At 41.2% G+C, this 26,454-nt stretch overlaps 1 protein-coding gene across 1 annotated transcript in view; it reads right to left on the reverse strand.

Annotated features, from left to right (window-relative positions):
* The window catches only part of Ipcef1 (interaction protein for cytohesin exchange factors 1), a 162,728-nt gene that overhangs the window by 77,352 nt on the left and 58,922 nt on the right, over positions 1 to 26,454 (reverse strand). The window contains exon 3 of the mRNA XM_028854055.2: positions 12,308 to 12,354. Within this exon, the coding sequence (XP_028709888.1) occupies positions 12,308 to 12,325 (18 nt within the window). The 5' untranslated portion in view covers positions 12,326 to 12,354. The remainder of the gene's footprint in view (positions 1 to 12,307; positions 12,355 to 26,454) is intronic.

The raw sequence follows: 26,454 nt of genomic DNA on the forward strand, positions 1-26,454 counted from the left end.
GTTCATTACTGTTGCTGTGGTAAAACACCCTGGCAAAAGGCAACTTCGGAGAGAGGGGCTTATGTTAACTTATCATTTGACTTTAAGTCATCACTGTGAAGGAAGTCACAATTGCAGGAGCTTGAAGCAGCTGGTCACATCACATCCACAGTCAAGAGTAGAAATAAATAAATGCAGACATGCTCACTTACTTCCTTGTGCTCAGCTCACTCTTACACAGTTCAGGAACCCCTGCCTACAGAATGGTGCTGCCCACAGTGGACTGGGTCTTTCCACATCAGTTGACTTAAGGCAATCCCCCATATAAATGCTCCAGGCCAGCCCAAAGTAGACAATCCCTGATTGAGATTCTCTTCCCAGATAATTCTAGATTGTATTAAGTTGACAATTAAAGCTAACCATGAAAGTGGACAAATGATTTTTCGTTTGTATGAACACTGTCTTGCAGTATCTGTCACTTTCTGTGGTATATTCCTCACATGCCTGGCAGAATAAACTACCATTACTAAGTAACAAAAATCTCTGAGTTTCGGATTCCCCACAAATAACTGACATTTCCACTAGTATCCTTCTATATTGCTGGAAAACTAAACTCGACTTTTTAAAAGGAATTGTAAGGCATTTGGTTAGTAAAAATTTACCTGTGGAAATGCACTTAAACTTTGCTTAACTTTTTCAGAATACTAACAACTTAAACATTATGCAATATTGAAATATGGGGAAAAAAACATCTCTCTGGTAGTGAATAATAGAGATAGGTAGTGAGACTTTGAGCTTGGGTATGATCTCCTGGAAAAGCTATAGAATGGCAAAGGCTAGGGATAAGGATCTGAAGGAAGACCAACACATAAACAGTAAAGCAAAAAAAAAAAAAAAGAGCTAACTGAACAGGGACACCCAGAATCAAACTCAGGAGGAGAGTATCATGAAAGTGAGGGAGAGACTCCAAAGGAAAGTTTGCCCGAGGCACATAATTCTGATTCTTTAAAGGGAATAGTTTATTAGAGCTTTTCTGTAGTATTATTTTTCTCATCACTGTGATAAAATACGTGCTGAGAGCACCTTAAGGGGAGGAGTTGGGGACTCCCACCGTTTCAGGAAATACACCATGACAGAGCACAGACAATGCAGCAGCTAGGTCCTGGGCAGCTGGAGCTCTAGACTGTCGCTTCAGGCCAGGAAACAAAGATCCAGGTCGGGAAGCTGGCTATCACCCTCAGGGTGCAGCCCTGGTGACCTACTTTACAGTGGGTAGATCTTGTGTCTCAAGGGGACTGTGACCCGCTGGGGACCATGTATTCGAGCACATAAGTCTGTGTGGGACATTTTAGATTTAGACCAACACAAGAAATCTTGACTACATAGTCCTAATACTGTTTGGGGCCACAAGACAAATTCCAGCAGGTTCTGGAATGAGTGGGAACTAAGGAAGTGTCCACAGCATTGATGAGGAGATATGACAGTACTAGGTGGGCTCAAGGTCGGCGTGGATAAAGCCACATGCTCTCTCTCAAACCATGCTTTCTGCTGAAACTCCTTGTACTCGGTGAACGATGCATACTTGACAGCAAATTGACAGGTCGGTATGAGATGCTTCCGCGACACCATACTCTGAATTATTGAACATCATGTTCTTCTTCCTCCTTTTCTTATTTTTGACCTACTTAAGAAAATAAAATATAGATACTGCCATCTCTCCAGGTTCCTCCCCTCATCCACTTCCCCCTCAGTCCTCCAACCTGATCATGTTTTCCCCACCTCCATCTTAGTAACTGTGACAGTTAAACAATAGCCCCATTGTGGACATTCTCCACTACTTCACTTTTGATCTTTTTTCCATGTTAGTGCATGTAGCGACAGCTCATTTTCAGTGTGACAATGAATAAATGTTCTGTGATTTCTTTACCCATTGTTTCAATAATGAGCTTTCGTGTTTTCACAGTGTGTGCTAATTTATACAGCTATAAATTGGCAATTAACAACTCTGTAAATGTATGCACATACATTGCATGTTTATTACACATGTTACTCTGGGTTTGATAACCATCTGAACTGGAATTGCATGGTAATAGGATAGGTGTATCTTCAAGTGTTTAGTTATTTTCAAATTGCTTTCAGAGTGTCCATTTACAATCCCCTCATGAAACATGCAATTTTTGAACTATTTATTTATTTATTTATTTATTTATTTAGAGTGTGTGTGTGTGTAAATGAAGACAACTTGCAGGAGTCAGGTTTCTCCTCCACTGTGTGGATTCCAGGGACGAAACTCTGATTGTCGGGTTTGGTAGCAAGTGTCCAATGTTTGGCTGAGGAGAGGACTCAGTGCTTACTTCATAAGCATAGGGCCCTCAGCTTGATGGCCACCACCTATGTAAAACTCTGGCATGGTAGCATGTGCCTATAATCTCAGCCACGCGGTGAGGGAGACAGAAAGATATCTGAGGCTTGTTAATAATGAGGCAAGTCCACTTAGTGAGCTTCAGGCCAGTGGGAGACCCTGGACAGCTCCTGAGGACTAACAGTCAAGGTTGACGCACACATGCATACATGCACATGTGTGCGCACATACACACACACACACACACATACACGGTTGGGAGGAATGGAGTTCAATATTGATTTTATCTCACATATTGAGCTTTCTATTTCAAGAATGGTATCTTCTTTTTTAAATATTCTAAGTAATTTCAAGATCCAACTTTTCCATTTGGATCAAGGTTTTGAAAGACTCCAAAATATTTTTTTAAAAGGTTCTGGGCTGGAGAGATGGCTCAATGGTTAAGAGCACTGGTTGTTCTTCCAGAGGTCCTGAGTTCAATTCCCAGCAACCACAAGGGAAATCTGGTGCCCTCTTCTGGCTTACAGGCATACATGCAGGCAGAGAACTTTATACATAATAAATAAATAAATATTTAAAAAAAAAAAGAAGAAAAGAAAAATCTAAAACAGAATTTATTTATTAAAGAGAAATAAAGCCAGTGTGGTTGAACACACCTTTAACCCCAGCACTCAGGAGGCAGAGCCAGGTGGGTCCCTGTGAATTCAAGGCCAGCCTGGTCTACAGAGCGAGATCCAGGACAGGCACCAAAACTACACAGAGAAACCCTGTCTCAAAAAAAAAATCTTAGAACCCCATCCTTCATTTGTCCATTACAGTTTAAAACTCTTAACTCACTGGGTAGTGGTGGCGCACGCCTTCAATCTCAACACTCGGGAGGCAGAGGCAGGCAGATCTCTGTGAGTTTGAGGCCAGCCTAGTCTACAGAGAAACTGTCTCAAAAAAATTTTTTTAAAAAGGAAGGAAGGAAGGAAAAAAGAAAGAAGGAAGGAAGGAAGGGTGGGCGGGAGGGAGGGAAGGAGAGACGGAAAAAAATCTTAACTCAAAATGATATCTCCTATTTTTTTTATTGTATAGCCTACCTTTTTTTGCATTATTTTTAATGTGTTTTGAAATTTTTCTTGGTCAGATTGGATGGTATAACAGAAAACCACAGACTGGGTGACTTAAAACAAAAAAAAATAAACAAAATATCATTTTGGTTCTAGAAGCTGGGATGGATAAGGTCAAGTTGCTAACAATGGTGATGACCTCTTCCTGACTTGCAGACAGCTATGATCTTAATATATCCTCACATGGCCAATAAAAAATCCATCTTTCTCATTTAAGGGCTGATAAGGGCACAACTGCCATTCATGAGGGCACCACCCTCATGACCTATGACCTTTCAACACCTCTCTTAACAGCATCCCATCTTGAATTGGATTGGGACTTCAGCATGTGAATGTGGCAGAGAGAAGATACACACATAGTATCCACTAACAAAAAAAAATGTTTATAAAATTCCTCTCTCCCCTTCTCCTCCTTTCTGTCTCCATCTCTCTCCTTGCTCTCTGGGGATTTCAGATTACCTCTCCTTAATGAACGCTAGCTGTACAATCACTTGAAATCCTAGTTGGGAATCTTGCTTATCTAACACTCATCCCGTTGATGGTCCTCTTTACTTCCTGGTTTCGAGCCTGCCTGCATTTCCTTCCTCCCTACGATGGCCAGTTATGACCTCTTTTCTTCTATCCAGAGCCCTTTCATACACAGGGAGCCCCTGTTTGCCACGGTCACCAGTGAATGAACCTCATTTCCCCCATATTTACTATTTTTCTCCCTCTCTGAACCTGCCATAGAACCCACAAATACTTTTCAGATCACCAGCCGGGTACCCATCAAACCTTTGGCTTCAATAATACCTACTGCCTTTCAGGTTTGATTTTTTTAGAGCTGTTTAGCAAGCCTTTGACTCTAACCATAACTTCTTGTCTTTCTCTTTCTCTTTGTCAATCACTGATATTTGCTCGAAGAAAACTAGAGCGTTGCTAAGTGTGAACTCACAGCCACATGCTTGAATGGAGGGCACATACTTCATTTACAGTAATCTATCTTAAAATTACAATTGAAATGTCAACCTAGTGTCTTTTCTGGTCATACCACCGAATACCTGCTTTCTCTCCTAAACCTTTATTTTCCCTCTATCCTGCAGAAGTCTCAGGCACTTTAGCAACTCAACTCTGTAAATGCCTTTCCTTCCCCGATGCTTCCCCTGGGTAAGCTAATCCTTTGAGACCCTGTCAAGTGCCACTTCTACGTGAAGACTTCTGTGGCTTCGGAAGGTGGTTAATTAGCTCTTGTATGGATCTTAACTTCGCTCAGTATTCTTTGTTTGTAGTCATTAGAATGGCTGCTATATGTGACCTCCCAAGGTCCTTCAAGGCATGTCCTGTTCTGCCCTGTTTCACAGATGAGGAACCTCACCACTGTGGTGAACACAGAGATCACTTAGAACTAGGGGGTCAGACCAAGCCTTTTGTTTGCCTGTGTGTTGCTTTGCTTCAGTCTCCAATCTTGTTGGCATGTGCTACTACTGATGCCTCTGAAAGGGGTATCGTGATTTAAATGTTTTTTACTCTGTGTGGTTCACAGGGATGCACGTTATAGTAACACTGCCCACCCAAGGTTCAACCCAGAACTGTGAGTCATTTCTATAGCCTTTCCCCATCCCACACATGTGCTCCATCACTGCCCTGGCCAGGTTGCCTCCCAGTGTCTGTTTAATCTCCCATCTGTGTGCCGTTCTGCTACTGCTGCCGTTGTCCAACTCTTATTTTGTTCGATCGGAAACTAACAGCACATCATACCCAACCTCACCACCTACAGTGCAGACCTTGGACAGCCTCAGTAACATACCACGATGGCCCTACTAAAAATACTTCAGCTCATAATTGGCTCCTGGCAGTCAGGCTGTGCCTCTGGCCAAGACTTCAAGACAGAACCCATGCTCTTGTAGATGTACTATGCTCAGACATACTGTGTCTGACACAAACTAATCAAAACACCATATCTTGTATCTATTTTTTGCTTCCTTTGATGGCTGTAGTAAGAAGGATGCATTCCTATGTTCCTGCCACAGGGCGAGTTGGCAAACATCTGGAAAGGCTCCTGCTGCTGGATTACTCTGGACTGCAAAAAGCTTCCACTGGAAAAGGAGATTAGTGACGTTAGGCAATCTAAAAGTTACCCCAGTGTATTTATTGCTCTGAAACTGGTACATTTATAGGGTTAAAAACTCCCCTGAGATTAACGGGCACTAAACTTCAGCCCACCTGGAGAGTGGTCTCAATTTTTCCTTGAAAGTAAAATGGACTTGTGCTAAGCACACCTCTAGCTTCACCTAACACACTATTTTCTCAGAAATCACAGCGCCCTTTTCAACATATCTCAACTGTCCAATCTAAGTGCTGAGACTCTGAAACCCAAGACGGTCTTTTGTGACAGATGCCATAGGAACAGACCTTTTCCAGGGGTAAGGAGCAAGCACCTCCCACCCTGCCCAGTAACCTATCCCTAGTGGCCCAGGGAGCCTTCCTAATTGAAGCTATGTGGGAATAGATGTGTGACCCAGTCTCCAGGGCCTGATCTGGGGGGTCAGACTCATATAGAGCAGCACTGGCTACATCACTTCAATGTGGGTTCATGCTATTACCAATAACACAAAACTGGCAATTTGGTTTCACATCCTTTCACGTGATCCGACATGTGAAACTGAACCCCTCACTTCGCCATAACTACTACCACATCCCTGGGCCTCACACCACAGCCCAGAGAAAGGAAGGGTCGCATGGGTGTCTTAAAGACAGGAGTCTAAGATACTGACTGCCATCATCACATAAACACTAGGTAATAAGTGCTTTATGAGTAGTGGGCCAAAGCAGAGCCTCCTGTGAAGCCAGCACAGGAAGCAGCAGAGGAGGTCAGCATCCCACTCACCCCACAGCTGAGTCCAGACAGCATCAAGGAACACAACCACAGTGCCAGACATAATGACCACGGGAACAAGGGAGGTACGACTTTAGACTTGGTTTCTGGGGAAACCTTTTACCTGACATGTTGTCCTCTGGCACTAGTCAGTGAAGGAATGACACTTAAAATAATTCTTTAGAAAACACAGTCATACAGCTTTGAACTGAGTTAATCTTAGCATTTCTTCTCCATAAGAGCCATCTCCAAAAGTAAGACTGTTTTGGGGTCTTAGGTAAAACACGCGTGAACTGGAGTAAAGGCATCGGGCCTGTCCCGTTCCTTATGAACCTGATATATCTAAGTATGATTGCTCTCCATTCTCACATAAAAAAAAAAACTGCCACTAAAATTATGCAAAACCAGAGAATTTCTAGTTAAGTCTTAAAGAATAATATATGCTAGATTGATTTATTGGTTGGTTGGTTGGTTGGTTGGTTGGTTGGTTGGATGGATGGTTGGATGGTTGGTTGGTTGGTTGGTTGATTGGTTGGTTGGCTGGCTGGCTGGTAGGCTGGCTGGCTGGCTGGCTGGCTGGTTGGTTGGTTGATCAGCAGGAATACATATATAGATTCTTAGACATGTTAGACACCTCCCAAGAAGCAATGACCCAGATCCTTAATTATTTTTCTCAGACAACTATTATTCACTAATCACTTACCAGAAAATTATTCATTGCCAAGAACCAGATACTCATTGCCAACCATGCTCTCAGACAGCTTCCAGCCAAACTCGGAAGAGATGACTAGAGGCTGGGAAGATAGTTCAGTTGGTAAAGTGCTCATCACACAAGCCTGGGGATCTGAGTTTGATCCCCAGCACCCATGTAAAAAAGTCAGACATAGTGACACACATCTGTGATCATAAGCTAGGGACGTGGAGATAGTGAAGGGTCTTCTGGGCTTACAAGCCACTCTAGCCAAATCAGGAGTTTCCAATGAGAGGCCCTGTCTCAAAAAGTAAGGAGCAGTGCAATTGAGTAAGACACCTGATCTTGGCCTCTGATCTCCACAGGCACACACGCGCGTGCGCACTCACACATACATACATTCACACATACACATACATACATTCAGAGAGAGAGAGAGAAAGAGAGAGAGAGAGAGAGAGAAAGGGGAGCAGAGAGTCGAAAGATGAAAAGGAACAGAGATGGGGTACACAATGAATCAAGGATAATGAGGTTTTTAGGTGAATGTTCAAATAGGGTGTAACAGAAGCACAGAAGGAGAGTTCACCAGAAGTGTGCAGTCAAGGAAGGCAGCCTGTGAACTGGTCACATTAACTGCTTGAAAAAGAAAGACCCAGGCCTAAGAGGATGTGATACAACAGTGCAGGCATGGCTGACCAGTGAGCGTCAGCACAGAGTGACAGATGACCACCTTGAGTGGCCGAGTCATGTTACACAGGGCCTTGAAAATCGTGTTTTAAACTATCAGGTGTACAGGAAGTCCAATGGGTAGCCACCAAGCCAATGCAAGCTAATAAGCAACACCATGAAAACTGCCTATAAGAAAACCTGCTCTGTCTCTCATTCTCCACTGTGAGTCTATAGTCATCAATACTGCTGCCAAAGAAGCTCCCTTGCCCTTTCAGGTCAGTAGCAGCACGAATCATGGACTTCCACATGGTTTCTGGTGACAGCATGGACCACGGACATCCACATGGCCCCAGTATCAGCACGGGCTGTGGACCTCAGCATGGTCTCTGGTGGCAGTACAGACCAAAGACATCAATATGGATGTTGGCCACAGCAAGATCCATGGACACCATCATGGCCCTACAGGCCACACACATCAACATGGAATCACACAGGCCGCCGCCGCCGCCGCCGCCACCACCACCACCACCACCGCCGCTGCCACCTCCCCAAAAGGAAACAGTCTAGACAAGAAACCATTAAAGAAAACTCTTAAAAATTGTGACAGGGGTCCTCAAGTATAGCTCTTTACCGTTGATGGCTTTGGGGGTGGAGGTGGGGAAGAACTCAGTTTTCTTTAAGGGGCTGGCCTCTGAGAGTCTGACCATGCTCCAGTGAGTATATGGGCCACACAAATTGGACTTGGTATTTTTTAATTTATTTTTCTTTTCTTCAAGGGAAATCACAAGGGTTGGGGGTTATAAACCTGGGAAGTAAAAATGCTCGGGGTGCATTATGTGAAACTCCCAAATAATCAATAAAAAGATTATGTTAGAAAAAAGAAAAAAGAAAAGCCACTCTAGTACATAGGTGGCTGGTGGACTGGGAGAAGAGGTGTCCAAGGGAAAGCCTGATGAGAAGAGGGAAGGGCAAGAAGGGGTGGTAGCAAGAGGGACAAGTCTTAGCATTTGGTGAGTTGATTATTTCAAAGTATAACCCCAGCTTTAGCTTTAATAATTCCACTCTTTTCTTTACAAGAGAAAATAGAATACTGTCAGGTTACAAACAACCCAGCTGAGCCAAAATGAGTAATGCTACACATAACCAAATTTCAAATACTTAAATCTTGTTTGGAGTTGTGGGCACTGTTTATCATGCACGTCCCGATGATGAACCGTCTGGCTAGGAGCATCTATCTTCTTTTACTGCATGAGACAGTGGGTCACTCATCTTTGCACTCCTGCCCCAGGCAGAGTGCTCAGCTCGTGAAGCTCAGCAAACATGAGTTTAGGGGAAATGAAGTGTAATCCGGGATGTGATTAGGTCAAACGTGTCGAATAAACCTTGTGAAGTGAGTGGGACAAAAATAGGTCTCCTCTGCCCCATCTGACTTAGGGAACAAACGACAGCAGGAAACTGAGCTAATTTTCTGAATGGAAAAATCAAGGAGGGTCAACGCCAAAGAGTTGCTGGGAGAAATGCTTAAGAGCAGAGTTCATAGAGCCCCCCAGTGCCGAGAGCCGTGAGAGAATGAGAGGAAAAGAGAGCCAGAGAGGGAGCTGGGCTGAGGGAAGCTGGAGCGCAGCGGGGCTCAGGGAATGAGGAATTCCATAAATAGCCAGTCTCCACTCCAGAACAGAATTCACGGGTGCCCAGGACCAAGGGAAGTGGGTCACATGCCACCGTGAGGATGGCTCCAGGTCAGGGGTCACACCTCTGATAATCCCGCCAGCTATTTTCTTCTAATCCCTGAGAATTATTTTCCAAAGAGGTGACCATCTTCATCTATCTGCCTTAGTTAGGGTTTCTACTGCTGTGGAGAGACACCATGACCACGGCAACTTTTATAAAGGAAAATGTTTCTTTGGACCTGGTTTACAGTGTCAGAGGTTCAGTCCATTATCATCATGGCAGGAAGCATGAGAGCATGCAGGCAGACATGATGCTGGGGAGGTAGCTGAGAAGTCTACATCTGGGCTGGCAGGCAGCAGGAAAAGCAAGGGCTCTTTTTCTGAAACCTCCAAGCCCACCCCCAGTGACACATTTCCTCCAACAAGGCCACACCAATACAACAAGGCCACATGATTTAATCCTTTCAAATTACGCCACTCCCTATGAGCCTGTGGGGGCCGTTTTCATTCAAACGACCCCATTATCTGAAGTCAACTAAATCTCTAGTTCTTACCTAACACAGACCCCCAACAGGTAATAGATTCTGAGTGCATATGAAACAGACAATTTTTTTTATTTTTTAATTAGCATACACAGTGAAGTTTCATTATGGCGCTTTCAAACAAAACCTATCTCTGGTTGCCATTCCTCTGTGCTCTCTGCTCCCCACGCCCTCCCCACTTTCAACTCTTCCACTGACTCCCTACCTCCCTTCCTGTCCTGTATGGCTTACCACCCTCCCTCTCTTCAGCACCTCTTCCTTTTTCGTTTCTTTTCTAGCCTCGAGGCCTAGAGCCACACTTACACCCACAAATGCATACAAACTTCATGAGCAAGGGTTCATGCATGAGAGACAACATGCGATGGTTTTTTTTTCTTTCCTTCTTTCTAGACTTCTGTGAATATGTCAGGGTTAGACGCACTCAGGTTACCTCCACTTTCCACTCCCCTACACAAAGAAAAATTAATTTCTCTCGGTTGGAAAACTACACCCTTTCAGTGGAAAAATTGAAGTAATGCCGGGATCATGTTATCATTCAAGGCCCTGGCAACACTGTTTTTGGGGGCGTTTTTTGTTCTGTTTTTCCATTTCTCTGTCCATATGACACAGAAACCTATGCCTATAAGCACACACATTTTTTACATTTTCATGAACTTGGAGGTCTGGAAGGACAGCTCAGCAGCTAAGCAGTTGTCACCAACCGTAATCACCCTTCTCCAGGACCCACATGGTCGAAGGAGAGGACCAACTCGAGCAAGCTGTCCGCTGGCTGCCACACGCACACACCTTGGCTTGTGTGCCTATTCACACGTATGAATAAATAAATTCAAGGGTGGACGAGCATTGAAGTACCGAAGGACGGCACAGCCAGTCGACAGACTTGCAACCAAGTCTGCTGATCTGAATTCTATCCCCAGAACCCACAAAATGGATGGAGAGAACCAATGTCATCAAGCTGTCCTCTGGCCCACCAGCACGTGTGTACCTACACAAACATGCACATATCCATACACACACACACACACACTAAAAAACGTAACTACAATTTTAAATTTTCATGAAATTTGGCTGCTCTGACCTCCTGACTCTTCCTCTACACACCTATGATACCTGTTTCCTTTTACCCTTGACTACAGAAGCTTTTTGGTCATATCCAGTGTATCTCACGCTCTTTCAACTTCTGGCAAAAAAATCTTCCATTAGCACTCTACTTATTCTCCCTCTTATCTCATTACCTTCACTGCGACAACTCACATTTCTGACATGAAAAACACCCATCCATGGAGTGCACGTGACTGCCTCTCACATGCCTTCATTTTAAATGGTGACTCTACACACCTGACTGTACTCCGTGCTTTCATTTTTTTTTTAGTTTCCTGCTCTGTCTGTCCAAGTTTCCACTGTTTCTTATGACTGACAAGCTTTTCCTTTCATTTAGAATTAGATCAGAAGTAAAGTATGCTCAGTTGTTGTATGCCTGGGATGCAAAGTGATCAGGAAGCCATAAAGAGAATTTACCAGATGCCCTGCCTTTTAGGGAGATGCACTTTCCAGGAGCTGTCCAGGGAACTCCCCCATCATCGCTACTGCTCCAACTTGCCTTGACACCTGCTGTCTAATTTGCATCCGGAAACCACACTCACGTGCCCAATTTGGTACCAAGTAAGTCAATGCTTCCTTCTTCTGAAAAGTCTTTTTTTTTTTTTTCAAGCAGAGCTACATACAACCCAGGCTCACCTGGAACTCACCATGTACCTTGAATTTCTTACCCTCCTGCCTCCACCTCCTGAGTGCTGAGGTTACAGATGTGCACCACAATGCCCAGTTTATGTGATGCTTGCATTTGAACCTAGGCAAGTGCTCTATCAACTGAGCAGTGGATCCAGCACCTGTACATCACTTCTGCATCTATCATGAGGTCATCAGATGTGCCAAAAGATACACAACCTACAGCCCCATGCCACTCCACATCCTCTCCTATTCCAAATGCTGCAGCCCTATGACCAACTTCCTCATTTTTCCCTGTATACGTTTACCCATACAAATAATACACTTGCTCAGTGTACTCATCTATTTCAGGCTAACCAGGAGTTATATTTTTTTAAGGAATCCACAATTGCAATGCAGTTATTAATAGAAATTGTCCTATAAGAGGTTTCACAATATCATAGTTACTGTCTTCTTAGAACACAGGAGGATTTTTGTTCCGTACATGGTTATACTCTTTGATCTCCGAATAGCCAGAGGTTTTAAACACTTAGAAGTCATAAGACTTGCAACTTGATAACAGGGTCATTTGATTCCACAGAAGCTAATGAAATGGACAAAGGGGAACTTAAAATCAACTTGTCTATTATTTTACTTATTCATCAGACTGGAAATATCTAAAGCCTGGGGTGTTCTAAGGGGAACCCACATGGGTACTTACATTGCCTTCCGTGGCCATAATTGAAGTCAGGCTGTCAGAAACAAAAGCTGGAAAAGAAAAAATGTCAGTTAAGTATAGGTTTATACTACTCATAAAAACATATCCCTCTTTATGTAGAGGGAGAAGGTTTTGACGTTATGATGGGAAAACTTCACAATAAGGACAATTCATTAATTGATGTCTTTATCTCAACATCAGTAAATCAGTGTCTTAACATTGAATTCGTAAAACACACCAGTTTTATCTAAACATTGTTAGTATTTTCAAGGTAATGAACATGACACATATGACGTATACACTCTGTTACATGTGGGGGTTTGGGGTTTGGGAGACAGGAAAATATTTTGCTCTTAGTGAAGAACAATATGGACATGTGGGCAAGGTGGAATTATTTGACCACTGCTGTAATCAGATCTCATAAAGGCCACCAACCCCCTCAGAAAGTCCCAGCTACGATACCAAGAGAAGCCCTTTTTTTGTGCCTGCTTTGTAATGGGTTACCTGAAAAACTAGACACTCTGTGGCTTCAAGAAAAGCAAATGAAAGCAAAAGGAAGCCACTGGAACACCTGAAAGTAGATCACTTCTTAACCTGCCCAGTCACACCGGCTCAGATCCATTCCTATTGACTTGATCTCTTACCACACAGGTCCTCCAAATTTAAAGACTGACACCACTTCTTTTTGCAATCTGTATCTTTAATTCTTTAATTTGTTGTTAACAAGGTAATAGGTTTCATTTGGGTATGCTTATGCAAATATGCCATTATATTTTGTTTTTAAAATGCTTTACCAGTGCCCAGTCTCTGCCTCTCCAGCACTGGGGTTACAAGCACATGCCACCATACCTGGGACATACATATAGGTTCTGAGGATTGAACTGGGGTCATCATATTTTTGTGGCAAGCATTTTCTCTCTCCAGGCCTAGCTGCACTTATTTTTTTCTACAGATACCATAGTTTCACTTTTCTTTATTTTTGAATAAAACTTCATTGTGTATATTCACCTTGCTTTGTTTATGCATTTATCTGTTATTAGTTACCTAACCTGGTTCCATGTCTTAGTTATCAGGAATAAAACCACCATGAAGCATAGATATGCAAATGTCTTAGATACACATACTACATGCCTGATGCAGGATGATATTACTTTTCAATGTCAAAAACATGTCATATTTACATAGATGCAAATGAAACATTTATTTATAAAAATACAAAAGAAACACAATAAAAAGGCCAACATTTTAAATGCATAATTTTCAATGTATTAACATCAAAAGTCACAAACTAGAGAAATTTTTTGTGTATTTACTACACACCAATTGTGAAGGCCTAGACTTAACTTTACAGGCTCAGGAATATACCATTGAATGGATACAGGGCAGTATTCTCCTGCAGACATCCTGTCTGCTGTTTATACAGGAAAGGAAAGCTAACAGGATCCTGTCTGTGGTTTATGGCCCTTGGAGATATCTAGATAATCCTGCTGAGCAGTCCAGATAATCCTGTTCAGCAAGTTGTGGTTCCCCACCAAAAGTCTAGACCAATAGTTTCAAAAAAGTACCTTGCCCCTTCTACCCAATCCCAAGTTGCCAATTCTCAGCTTGTGGTTTTTCCCTATAAAAACCCTCTACACCTGGGCTCATGGCCATCACCACATTTCCTTCCATCTGCCGTATGGTGGCCCAGGTTGAACCTGAATAAAAGGACCCTTATGTGCTTGCATTGGAAACTGGCTCCTTGGTGGTCTCTGGGGGTTTCGGAAAACGGGCAAAACACAATAAAAAAGTAACAAGAGTGAAGGAAAATTCAAACAACCTATCCTTAAACATCAGTGCTAAAATAAGCACAAAATAAAACAATACAATTCCACTTAAGATTAATCAGTGAATGCCAACTTTGGAGGCTGGAAGAAGATTGCCATTACAGCTGTGCTGGAGGGCTGTTTGAGAAAATGGCCCTGATAATGGTAATTGTGTAACAACTGAGACCCGCTGAGCCTTTGCTGTGTGACATTAAGCATCCTCAGCACTACAATACCTAGTAGGAAAAGAGTTTTGCAATATATTGCTAATTAAAACATGGGTTGAAATAAATTTGGATTTTTGTTTGGTTGGTTTGGTTTTTGTTTTTCGAGTCAGGGTTTCTCTGTGTAGCCTTGGCTATCCTGGAACTCACTTTGTAGACCAGGCTGGCCTTGAACTCACAGAGATCCACCTGCCTCTGCCTCAGGCTCTTGAGGGCTGGGATTAAAGGAGTATGCCACCACCACCTGATGGCTTGAAATATATACAGAGTTATTACCAGTTGTACTTCAATGCCTGTGGTCCCAGCACTCTGGAGGCTGAGGTAGAAAGATCACAGGCTATTAATAAAAATTTATTTATGAAAATGCAAAGAAAACACAATAAAAAGCCCAACATTTTAAGTGCATAACTTTCAATTTATTCACATCAAAAGTCACAAACTGGAGAAATTTTCTATGCATTTACTACACACTGATAAGAACAAATAAAGTAACAAGAGTTAAGGAAAATTCAAACGGCCTACCCTTAATAGAAGTAAATTAGAAATTAAAGGCTTTGTAATCAGATTGTGTCTTTACAATGAGTGTGTGTGTGTGTGTGTGTGTGTGTGTGTGTGTGTGTGTGATAATTCCATTATTTAATGCAAGAAAAATATAACTTTAGAGGAAGGAGAGATGGACCAGTGGTTAAGAATGCTTGCAGCTCTTTCAGAGGACCCAAGTTCGTTTCCCAACACCCATGTAGGGCAGATTCATAACCACCTGATCATCCAGCTCTAGGGAGTCTGAAGCCCTCCATGGCCTCTGCATGCAAGTACACACATCCACCACCTACCACTCAACTTTATACAGAGCCACCCAAACATCAATATACTGAGAGAAAATAAGTCTGAATATAGTTCCAGAAAAAAAAAAGTGCCTACAATGATTATCCATGGGAACTGGAATAGCCAATCGTTTATTTTTATCACCTTCGTTTATTTTCTATAATAAGATTTTATGTGTAAAATAATAATGTTGGGAGAGACTCCTATGAATATTTTATTGACCAAGGCAATGTGTTTTTAGCATCCATTGATTGAGAAAATGCATCATAAGATAAAGATAGTTTGAAGTCAGCAGTACTTTTAGGTAAAGAGGAAAAAATAACGTTAAGAAGTTAAGAGTGGATATTTTGGACTAGGCTAAAATAGAAATAAATGCAGTTTGGCAACTTGCTGATTGTATGAAATCTTGGGTAAGTAGCTGATTTGAGGTCTCAGAATACCCATCTGTGAGACGCAGTTACATAATTCATATTTCTTTCTTGGAGCTGGATAAAAATTAAATGATGACAGGTCTTCATAAGGCTGAAGGCATGGCCTAACACATAATAAACTCTCATAAATCCTTGTATTGTAAAATATATCTATCACTTAAGGAAGAGTGTATTAATGGTCAACTGTGTAAAGTGTTTTATAATATATACTACAACCCTTTGAAAGCTGTCCTTACTTATCCTGAAAGCTAATTGACCTCTTCCTTATCATAATACAGCAACCTACTTTCTTATGTTTATTAAATGTGTGCTATGTACCAAACTCACTGGTAATTTTTCTGTGCTGGGCCATATAATTATCAGAGCTTCTTATTTTAAGAATACTATTATTACTCCCTTTTTAGATAAATAAATTCAGGCAACTGATGGGAAAAGATGCATCTGAAGTTGAATCTAGACTTCCTATTCATTCAAAATCAGTTCTCTCTCTCTCTCTCTCTCTCTCTCTCTCTCTCTCTCTCTCTCTCTCTCTCTCTCTCTCAATTGCTTGCTCTCCTTCCTTCCCTCCCTTTCCCCTCTAACATACAGGATTTCACTAAATTACTGGTTTGTCCTAAAACTCACTCTGTATTCCATGCTAGCCTTGATCCTGCCTCAGCCTCCTGAGTAGCTGGGATTACAAAATTGCATCACTAAACCCTACCACAAGTTCTATCCTGACCACTCCATGTTCCCCACAGGCATTGTTCATGATGACCACAGTGTTATAGCATCATTCTGTGGGTATTCCTGTACTCTAAGTTGATAAAGAGCCTATTAAATGCAATGGCCAAGACCCAGTCTTCTTTGTGCCCTGCTGCCTAACCTGATGAAGGACACAGTCTAGAAGACAGTCTTCAAAGGTTTTCTTGAACTTAGAGTCCACACCCTCAGAAGACTTCATTCCATTGGATTCTGAGACTGTTCTTCAATCAGATTTCTAGAAACAAAACAAGCCTAGAAATGGTGGGAGGGCATGGAAGACAAGGATGGAATCTCCATCCTCCTGCTCCTCCTGCTTCCTCTCAATGATGGCTTTTATGGAAGACACAGCATTAGAACTGCCTTAGACAATGAAGAATATATTGATCCTGCATATTTCTACTCCTTTCAACCCTCCTCACTGAAAGGATGCCTCTACCTGGGCATCATTCCCCACCCTCCCTACTCACACACTGGCTCTTTCTCTTTGATACAGCAAGGCCATTCTAGTAGAAGACCTGGCCTGGGGACTTAAGAAAGGAGACCATTGTAGATGGAAATTTCTCTGGGTCCTGCTTGGCCCCGCAGTCAGGATGAATCTCTTATAACTTAACTCAACTCATTCCTATTAATCTATATATTGCCACGTGGCCGTGGCAGTACTGCTCTGCTGGCATTTCATTGCTCCTTGGGTGGTGGCTGGCATCTCTCCCGACTTCGCCTTCCTTTTCTGTATCTCTGCTTCCTGGCTGTAAGCTTTCTTGCCTTAGGCCAAAACAGCTTTATTTATTATCCAATGGGAGCCACACATATTCACAGCATACAGAAAGACATCCCACAGCACTTCCCCTTTTCTGTCTAATCAAAAAGGATGATTTTAACTTTAACATAGTAAAATTATATATCACAAAACAGTTATCAAGCAAGAATTACAGTTACAATATCTAGTCCATTTGTTTTTGGCAAAATTAAAGAAAATACTATCCTATTTTTGTAAGTCTAAAGTTTTATATCTAATTTATCTTTTATCATGACTAAGGAAGATTATAATTATAACTATTTAGTCTTCAACTCCATCAAAGACCCCGGAAGGATATAATATTATCTGAGTAAACAGGAAGTGCATTGCAAGCAACTTTCATAATTCTAGAAATGATAGAGACATCTAGCTGCCTGAGCAGTCGTCCAAAGTTTCTCTGTAACATTGAGGCATCGTCTTCAGCCTACAGACCTAGAGTCTCTGTCATAGCTTTCAGTGAAGCAGGAAATTTTAAGGACTGTTCTGCCCATTCTGGCAAAATTTGTCATGGCAAAGTTTCTCCCCATGCCCTGTAGAATGTTTGGCAAGTTTTTTTGTTTTTGTTTTTTGTTTTTTTGTTTTTGTTTTTTGTTTTGTTTTGTTGTTTTGTGAAGCAGGAACCTGAGGACCATCTTGCTTTACAAATTTCAGTGGTCATCTTTCTATGGGTTCTGCATGTCCAGTTTATATAACATACTGTTAAGCAGTCCAGGCAAGAGCAGTTTCTTGCCCAAATGGCTAGCTTTTGCCATAAAAAAATATCTCATTGTCCAGAAAAGTCTAAGTTCTTAAAACATTTTAAATGCTATATTCTGTAGGTGTTTAAAGTGTTTGAAGATTACCTACCTAATATATCTATGTATACCTAGAAAACTTAACTAACATGACTATAAGTCTGATTATCATAGATGACTAATTATTAATCTGTATTTCTTAATTATACATTATAATTTTAAATGAGTTGAATAAACACAATACCTTAAACAAGAGTAGAAATGTATAGTATAACAAAATTAACATTAAATTTATATCAATAAAATCCATAGCAATGTAAAATATTTGAAATAAATTGCTGTTCTTCAAAAGTAGATTCAACAATCTACCCTTTCATCCTATCATACCTATCATATGATGACCAATCATCACTCTTCTTAAGTCTCCACAGTGATCTTGAGATAAACACCAAAATTCTGAAATCTTTTACAAGGGAGCTGAATACTCTGCTCAGGATTCTTCTCTGCCATTCTCTTGGGTGGTTTCCATGTCTCTCTTTCTCCATCTCCCTGAACCACTTGTCTTTTTAAAAGTAAACTTCCTTAAACATATTTGTCCTAACCACAGGACTTCCGTACACACTTGGTCTTTCACCAAGACAGTTGATACCATCTACTTTTTCCTTTCTCTCACCAAATGTCACTCAGTCAAGTTCTTGAGAAAAGTCAGTCTCTTTAGAATCTAACGTTTAGATGCTATCTAATAATCTGTGCTTTGATTCATGAGATTTTCTTCATTGTAGTTAGCAATTAATTCTGCAGTTGTTTATTATATGACACCCCATCACAATAACTACCTGTGTCAAGTCTCATTCACATATTTATTGATACATCCCCAATCTTTGTACTCTGTGTATTCCAGTGAATATTAGTTAAATAAATGAGTCAACTGTAAATAATAGTATCACTTAATTATGAGTTTCCATAAAGAAACCTAAAGATTCTCTTTTTTTGTTTCATGAAACACTACCATCATGAATAATCCATTAGAAATTCCTTTCGCAATCTGTAGGACATGGGCATGAAACCGTACTACTGCCATGCTGTCTCTAGTTGTAGAGTAAATGGTAAAAATAACAGTCACTGGCATGGGTGGAGTGGGCAACAGGGTCAGCTAGGGATGAACATTCCCTTTGTTAAGATCTCCACCTGTAAGCATCTGGTTAATGACCCCAGAGCTCCAAAACTCTATTTCTTTAAGTAACTAGTCAAAACCTAGACTGTAAGGGGCTAAAGAGATGGCTCAGCAATTAAGAGCACTTGCTGCTCTTGCAGAGAACCCAAGTTCAGTTTCTAACATCAACATGATGACCCACAACTGTCTGTAACTCCACTTCTGGAAAAGCCAATGCCCTCTCCTGGCCTATATGGGCACCAGGCACACATATGGTATGCATACTTATATGTAAGTAAACACTCACACATTTAAAATTAAAATAAATACAGTCTTCAAAACCTAAAATTTCCTGAAAGCAACTCAAAGGTATTTTGGAGAATAGTGAAAATAAGCTGAACTCAATTCATGTTTCTCCTCCATGAAAAACATTCAGCCTTAATTAGGAAGAAATGTGAAGACTGGAGTTGGTGTGTTTCCTAATTGACAGTGAGAACCAGCTTCCCTGGCTAGCTCAGTTGGTAGAGCATGAGACTCTTAATCTCAGGGTTGTGGGTTCAGGCCCATATTGGGTGCCAGATGATGCAAGAAATACATGGAGTCTATTTAATGAGCAAACAAATTTATTAGGGGGTAACTCACTATAGCATGAGTATTTATTGTAGGTTCTTGGAAAGCTGAGCTATGTCCCATGCTGATCTTCTTCCAAAATCTGCCTGGTCGGTCCCAGCATCTAGAACCACAAGGGAGCAAAGAGAAGGCTGCAGATGTGCATCCCTGGTCTTAAGGGTCCCAAGTGGCCACGCCCCATGGGCATGTACTTCATGGTCATAAGCAGGTGCATCAGTTACCTGCTACCTCACTAGGGGTGATGCTTCAAGGTCATAGCTAGAATAGCTATCCACTACATAGAGGGAACATCAGCAGATATACGCTGTTAATAAAAGAGTGTAGTTCCAAGGTTTCAGTGAGAATATTATTGTTCACACAATGGTTTATGAAAAATAAGGATAGTAGAATTATGTGGAAAATAATTATTTGCTAACTATTCCCCCATCCATCTAAAAATATCAATTTAAGCAAGGTACCTACCAATGAAAGAGTTAAAGGAAGAAATGCTATTTATTTGATATGTCTTGATACACAATTTTTGCATAATCAGATATTTTAAAAATTATTAAGATCCTAAGGAAAGCATAAGATACTTTATTTATTTATTTATTTATTTATTTATTTATTTATTTATTTATTTTTTGGCTTTTCAAGACAGGGTTTCTCTGTGTAGTTTTGTGCCTTTCCTGGAACTCACTTTGTAGACCAGGCTGGCCTCGAACTCACAGAGATCCGCCTGGCTCTGCCTCCCGAGTGCTGGGATTAAAGGCGTGTGTTACCACCACCCAGCTATTATTATTATTTTAAAAGTAGAGGATGTCTCTCAAGGATTAAAAGCACATACTACTCTTTCAGAGGAGTTTAGTTCCCAGCACCCACATCAATCAGTTCACGACCCTCTGTAACTCCAGTTCCAAGGGATCCAACACTCTTTTCTGGACCCTGTAGAACCCTGAACTCCAGTGCACAAACACACAAACACATAATTTACCCCCACACCAACACATAATTTAAAAAGAATAAATCTTTAAAAAAAATTTAATTATTTTCTTTCAACAAAAAAATAAAGAAAAACCTACTTGAGCATTCTACTGATCATTAAAAGTAATCGTGACAGGTCACCATAGGATATTTGGCACATGGCTGGCAACATTGCGAAAGTAATAAATAGGACATGTGCCAGAGAAGGCTTGAAGAATGTGAGCACTCAAGGAAGTGGGGGAGTGCTGTAGAGAGTTGCCGTCTAGACATGGCCAGGCTGCACTCTGTAGTAGTGATTCCCGGCACAAGATTGGGCCCCTCAACATTCCAGCACCAAGAAAGGAGGATCTCACAAGGCCAAGCTCCTCTTTGAGGTTTTATAGCTGCTTACCAATTGCTAGAGAGAAGCTCCACCCCTCCATGAGGAGCTATAGGCCGTGAATGCTTACTGGGAGATTTTCTTTGGTGATGTAGACACTGGCAAGTTGCCTATCCTCCTGTAAGTAACTCTCACCTGTGAGCCTAGTTAAACTCATTGGCTCACCAATTTCAACCAAAAACCACAGAAGTAGAGCCAGCTGAGAAGAAGGGGTTCAGTCAGAGTGGGAAGGAGACAGAGAGGGTAATGGGGTGAATGTGATCAATCACGTATGTGTAGGAGAGTGTCATAATGGAACTGACTATTATAGATATTAATATAATCTAATATGATATTTCTAAAGTGCCCAATGCATTTTATTTATTTGAAAGACTTTTTTTTTAAATTTTCACATATATAAAGACCAACAATAAGATTATGATTAGTTTTGAATTCTTTCAACCTAGCAATAAACAACATTCATTCATCATTGTGTTCTGCAGTAAGAGAGAAAAAGCCACATCTATGTTATTCAGTAGCACACACTCAACAAAGGTATTTATCCATTGTACTTATGCTCTATTGGGCAAGTATGTAATATGTTCATGTTGCTTGCTAAATTATTTATGAATTATTCATATTAATAAAATAGTAGTATGATATAATAACTAGAACAATATCTCACTCTAAATCATTTTGCATAAATAATTATTCCACCAAAAAAATCTGATTAATTTTTATTTAAATTTTTATGCTAGAACACAGATGTGAGAGTTACCAACAGATGACCAAGACTAAACATATTATATACTAAGATAAAAGCCCTAGAGGAAAATAATAATAATTTGAGTTTCAGGAGAAAAGGAATTTTATAAGTCCTGAAAATAATTTTTTTTAATACTGGAATTCATCAAATGTTGTGTGATATTTTGATCACGTTCTGACAAATAAAGCTTGCTTGGAGTCAGAGGGCAGAGCTAGCCACTAGCTGACCTAAATTAACCACAGAGGTTTTGGAGGACTGTAGACAGATAGGACAGGAAGAGGCAAGGTGGGGCAGAGAGAGATCTCAGCCTCTTCTTGGGGGAAGGAACAGAGCAAATAGGAGAGGACTGGTGGCTTCTCTGCTTCTCTGATCCTTCAGGTTTTTACCTCAATATCTGACTCCTGAATTTTTATTGATAAAGAATAATTAGATTAAGACTTCAATCTCATCTTTGTGGTATTTATTATATATTAACAATGATAGAGATTACAGTGTTCTAAAAACCACATTTTTATATGTATAATATAAACCTTATGTGATGATTTTAGGGTGTCAAGGTATCCACAAGACTTTCAGGTTATTTTATCAGTGCAGAAACAAAACTATATCTAAATCTTAACCTAGTGCACTAAAGTATATGGATTAGAGGCAAACAGATCCGTGCTTGAATCTCAACTCCATCACTTGCTAAATATACAAACTTGTGAGAATCACTTAATTCGTCTGATTAGAGGGTACCTCACCAGTTAAACAGAAATAATAACAACCAGCTCATGGGAGTTTTGTAAAAAACGAAATGAAACAGCTTATGTAAGCACTCAGGCACAGTGACTACTCAGTAGGTGGGAGCAATTGCCTAGAATGGGAGCAATTATCTAGAAATAGGTTTGCCATACAAAACTACTCTTCCAAATGGAATGAGTACACACTTAGGAGGCTTGGGCAGGTGTGGTAATGGGCTTCATCAAGGGGAACTGCTCTCACACTTCGAGGCTGATTAAAATCCCAAGCCGGATCTCCCCAAAACATTTTCGGAGCCTTGTTTCTGATCTCCAGAGGACACTTTTCTCAGTTCTACTGATGACAGTCATTAGAGAACTCCTCAAAACCCAAAAGCACGTGACATAGCCAAATCAATGATGTTGTATACATCTTTTTTTTAGGTTTGTGACATGAAACACGTTGCATTCCTGACAGGAATGCAAGTAGAAAGTAGAAAGCATAGTTCATTGTCAATGAACCCTAGAGTTGCACTAAAGAGGCTTTGCTCACATACACAGATGAAGAACCATCCCATTCTGTATTGAGCACAAACATCCTCCTTATACCAAGTGCATTCTAGCTGCTTTAGATACTACTTGTAAGTTAAGTTGGAAATGTCCACTCTGGTCCCATGTGGACATTTTGAAACCAGAAAATAGAACAAAATATGAGTGTGCAACAAACAATTAATAAAGAAGGCTGCCATATTCAATAGGTTTTAGGAACTAAGAGGAAAAGTTTCTCTACATGGATTTGTAGGCTCATGAGACCTGGCAGCATCTTATTGATTAGTACCCTCTGGATGTGACACTCTTTATGATGATAAAGTTTAACATGTAAAGGCCTAGCATGTTAAAGGGTGGTGACATGGCTCAACAGGTAAAAAATAATTGTTGCATGAACCCGATAACACAGTTCAATCATTAGATCCACAGTGGGAAGAGAGAATAGACATCTAATAGCTGTTCTCTGGTCTCTACACAACTGCTGTTGCACTCATGCTCACACTCACATACCATGCACACACATATACAGTATGTACACACATGCATACACACATATACACATGCACACATGTGCACACACATACATGCATGCACACATGTGCACACACATACATGCATGCACACATGTACATATACACATGCACAGACATACACACAACAATAATAAACAAATTGCAAAAAGAACATAATTATGACTTAGAAATCATGTTCCATTTTAAATACCGCATGGGCTAGGTTCATTCTCCTTTCCCGGAGCCTTAAGTGAAAACACCAGAATGCTAAACTAATACTTCTCTGAAAGCACAGAGTCACCTGTAACTCATTTACCCTCTGAAATCACAGTGATAGCATTTGATGAGACATCAGAAGAGCAACAAGCAGACTTATAGAAAGTCCAGGAACATGGGTAAACTGGGCACCCTCGTTAACCTGGCAACCAGAGGAAACAGGGCAGTGATCCATGCCTTTCAGGGCATAAGACCCAGTCATGAAAACCAAGCAGTACAGAGAGCAGAGAACATTCCCCCTTGACTGACACCGGAAACATTTGTTCAGCAGGTGTATGGTGCTGACGGCCCATCACAGTGACACCATAGAAAGCAAAGTGAACACTCATCTTGTCTCCTGTGTAAAAAAGCATGGGACACGAAATAATCGATTTGTTTTAGCAATTAATGTGAATTTTCTCCTGTCACAGCAGAGCAGGTGTGAAAAAAGCCAACGCCGAGGGACCTGTCATTAGGCTATGACTAGTGACAGGGGGTGCAGGTTGTATGGGGATTGTTTCTCTGGTAAACTGATGGAAATGAAAGTGGTTTTATACGAACTATTTGCTTTTTTTTGGCTTTTAATTTCAGTTCTATCACTCTGATTTGAACCCACTTTTCTTTCTTCAGGAAATTCTCCTTTTTGGCTTCTTTTCTCCACTCACTTTGCAGACTATCTTTTCTGTTCTCTCCACGGTGGTGAGGAATTGACAGATGGCTCTAAGAATCACAAGCTTTTTTATAAAACAGGAAAACTGTGATGCTTAAAATTACTTTATTTTCAACACCATTAAAATCCTGGAATACATAGTCTGAGGAAACTGACAGGCTCCTTCCTGCCTTCTCCCAGCGCTGACAATTAAGGCTCAAGCACCCAGATCTCATATGACATGAGGGAGAGAAAACCCTTCTGGCACTCAGTACCAAACATTGCTCCCTACAGACCATATCAGCAGAGTAACAACAAAATAGCTGCAAGGGATCCCAAGCAAGCCTCCTCCTTTGTACCCTGGAAGGGCGTGCCAAGCACCAATGACTGTTGGCCATCCTCTTCTGGGAGATATGAGGCTCCTCTGAGTTCCTCATGTACAGGCATGCATTCCTTGATCTTCTGCAAGCTTTCAGAACTCTAAACTCAAAGATTAAAGTCTATCCCCACAACTCACCCTTAGGTTGGAACAACAGGGTACCTGCCACAGGTTACACCCTAGTAGAAGCTTCTCCTAGTCTCAGAGTTTGAACCTGACCACTCCCTTCACTTGTGTGTGGGGCAGACCAGTACCTTGATGAGCATAAAGACTTGATTCCACAGTTACTTACATGAACAGAATCCCTCAAAAGTATATGTATATTCCAGTCCTAGTGCACATGCACATAAACACTCCAGTGCACACAAACATACTCTACTGAGAGCCTTTGTTCACCAACCTGTACGTAACTCTGTTTTCTCTCTCTTATTCTGGCTCCAAATCCAAGGGACTCAGAACTTGTCACTCTAAGATCCAAACTTACTATGTGCCTAAGCCCAATATAAAGGAGTGAGAACCTAAAGAGTGTCTTCAAAGATTGATACTGGGTCTATACTCAGCCTTACATAAGAAATAGAGTTCAAAAGCATGGCAAGCCCACAGGAGGCACTGGCAGTCCACAGACAAGTGACCAGTTCTTAGGCCCACAACAGACTCCCATTCACTAAGGCCTTATGGACAAGAACAGATGACAGACTGTACAGATTGTAAGGGGGGGCCAAGCATGGCATATAATGCCCCTTCTCTTTATATCTCTTTATATCCCCTCCCCAGTTTCTCCACAGGAGTAATCATCATATTTTCTCTCCATAGAAGAGAGGTTTTTTTTTCTTCTTGGTGAAATCTGGGTAATGTGTGCATGCTCTGAGGTACCCTAGCACTTCAGTTCAGCCTTGTTTAATATTGTGTGACCCCACAGTCTTTCACCACAATGAATAGATATTCCCTATGTAGCTGGTGTGTCTGCAACTGAAGGAAAGCCAACATAAAATCTACCAGTATCTTGCACACATCACTCTGGAGTTGGAACCAAAATTCCTCTTTTGTCTGGTTCTGTTCTCACCTAATGAACTCTGTGCCTTTGCAGAGTGTCCAAGGCCTGTTAGTGGGAAAAGTGGAGCCCATGAAGAGCTAAACATATGCATGGTCAGGGGAAAAGGCTGTCTTTGTCAAGAATGGGAGACCCTTAGGATGACATACAACAGGTCTCTCACAGTTGCTGTGGATATTGTTCTATATAAATAAAACACTGATGGCCAGTGACCAGGCAGGAAGTAGGTGGCCAGGCAGGAAGTAGGTGGGACAAGGAGAGAGGAGAATTCTGGGAAGTGGAAGGCTGAGGGGAGAGACACTGCAGCCACCGCCAGGACAAGCAGCATGTGAAGACGCCAGTAAGCCACCAGCCACGTGGCAAGGTATAGATTTATAGAAATGGATTAATTTAAGATATAAGAACAGTTAGCAAGAAGCCTGCCACGGCCATACAGTTTATAAGTGATATAAGTGTCTGAGTGATTATTTTATAAGTGGATTGTGGGACTGCGGGGCTTGGGGAACCTGGAGAGAAGTCCTCCAGCAACAAATGGCGCCCAACGGCTCGAGTTTCCACCTTAAACCTGAGAATATTTAATAACCAATTCTAAACAGAGCCAAAACCA

This window comes from Peromyscus leucopus, chromosome 8a (assembly GCF_004664715.2).
Source record: "Peromyscus leucopus breed LL Stock chromosome 8a, UCI_PerLeu_2.1, whole genome shotgun sequence".
Classification (NCBI taxonomy): domain Eukaryota; kingdom Metazoa; phylum Chordata; class Mammalia; order Rodentia; family Cricetidae; genus Peromyscus; species Peromyscus leucopus.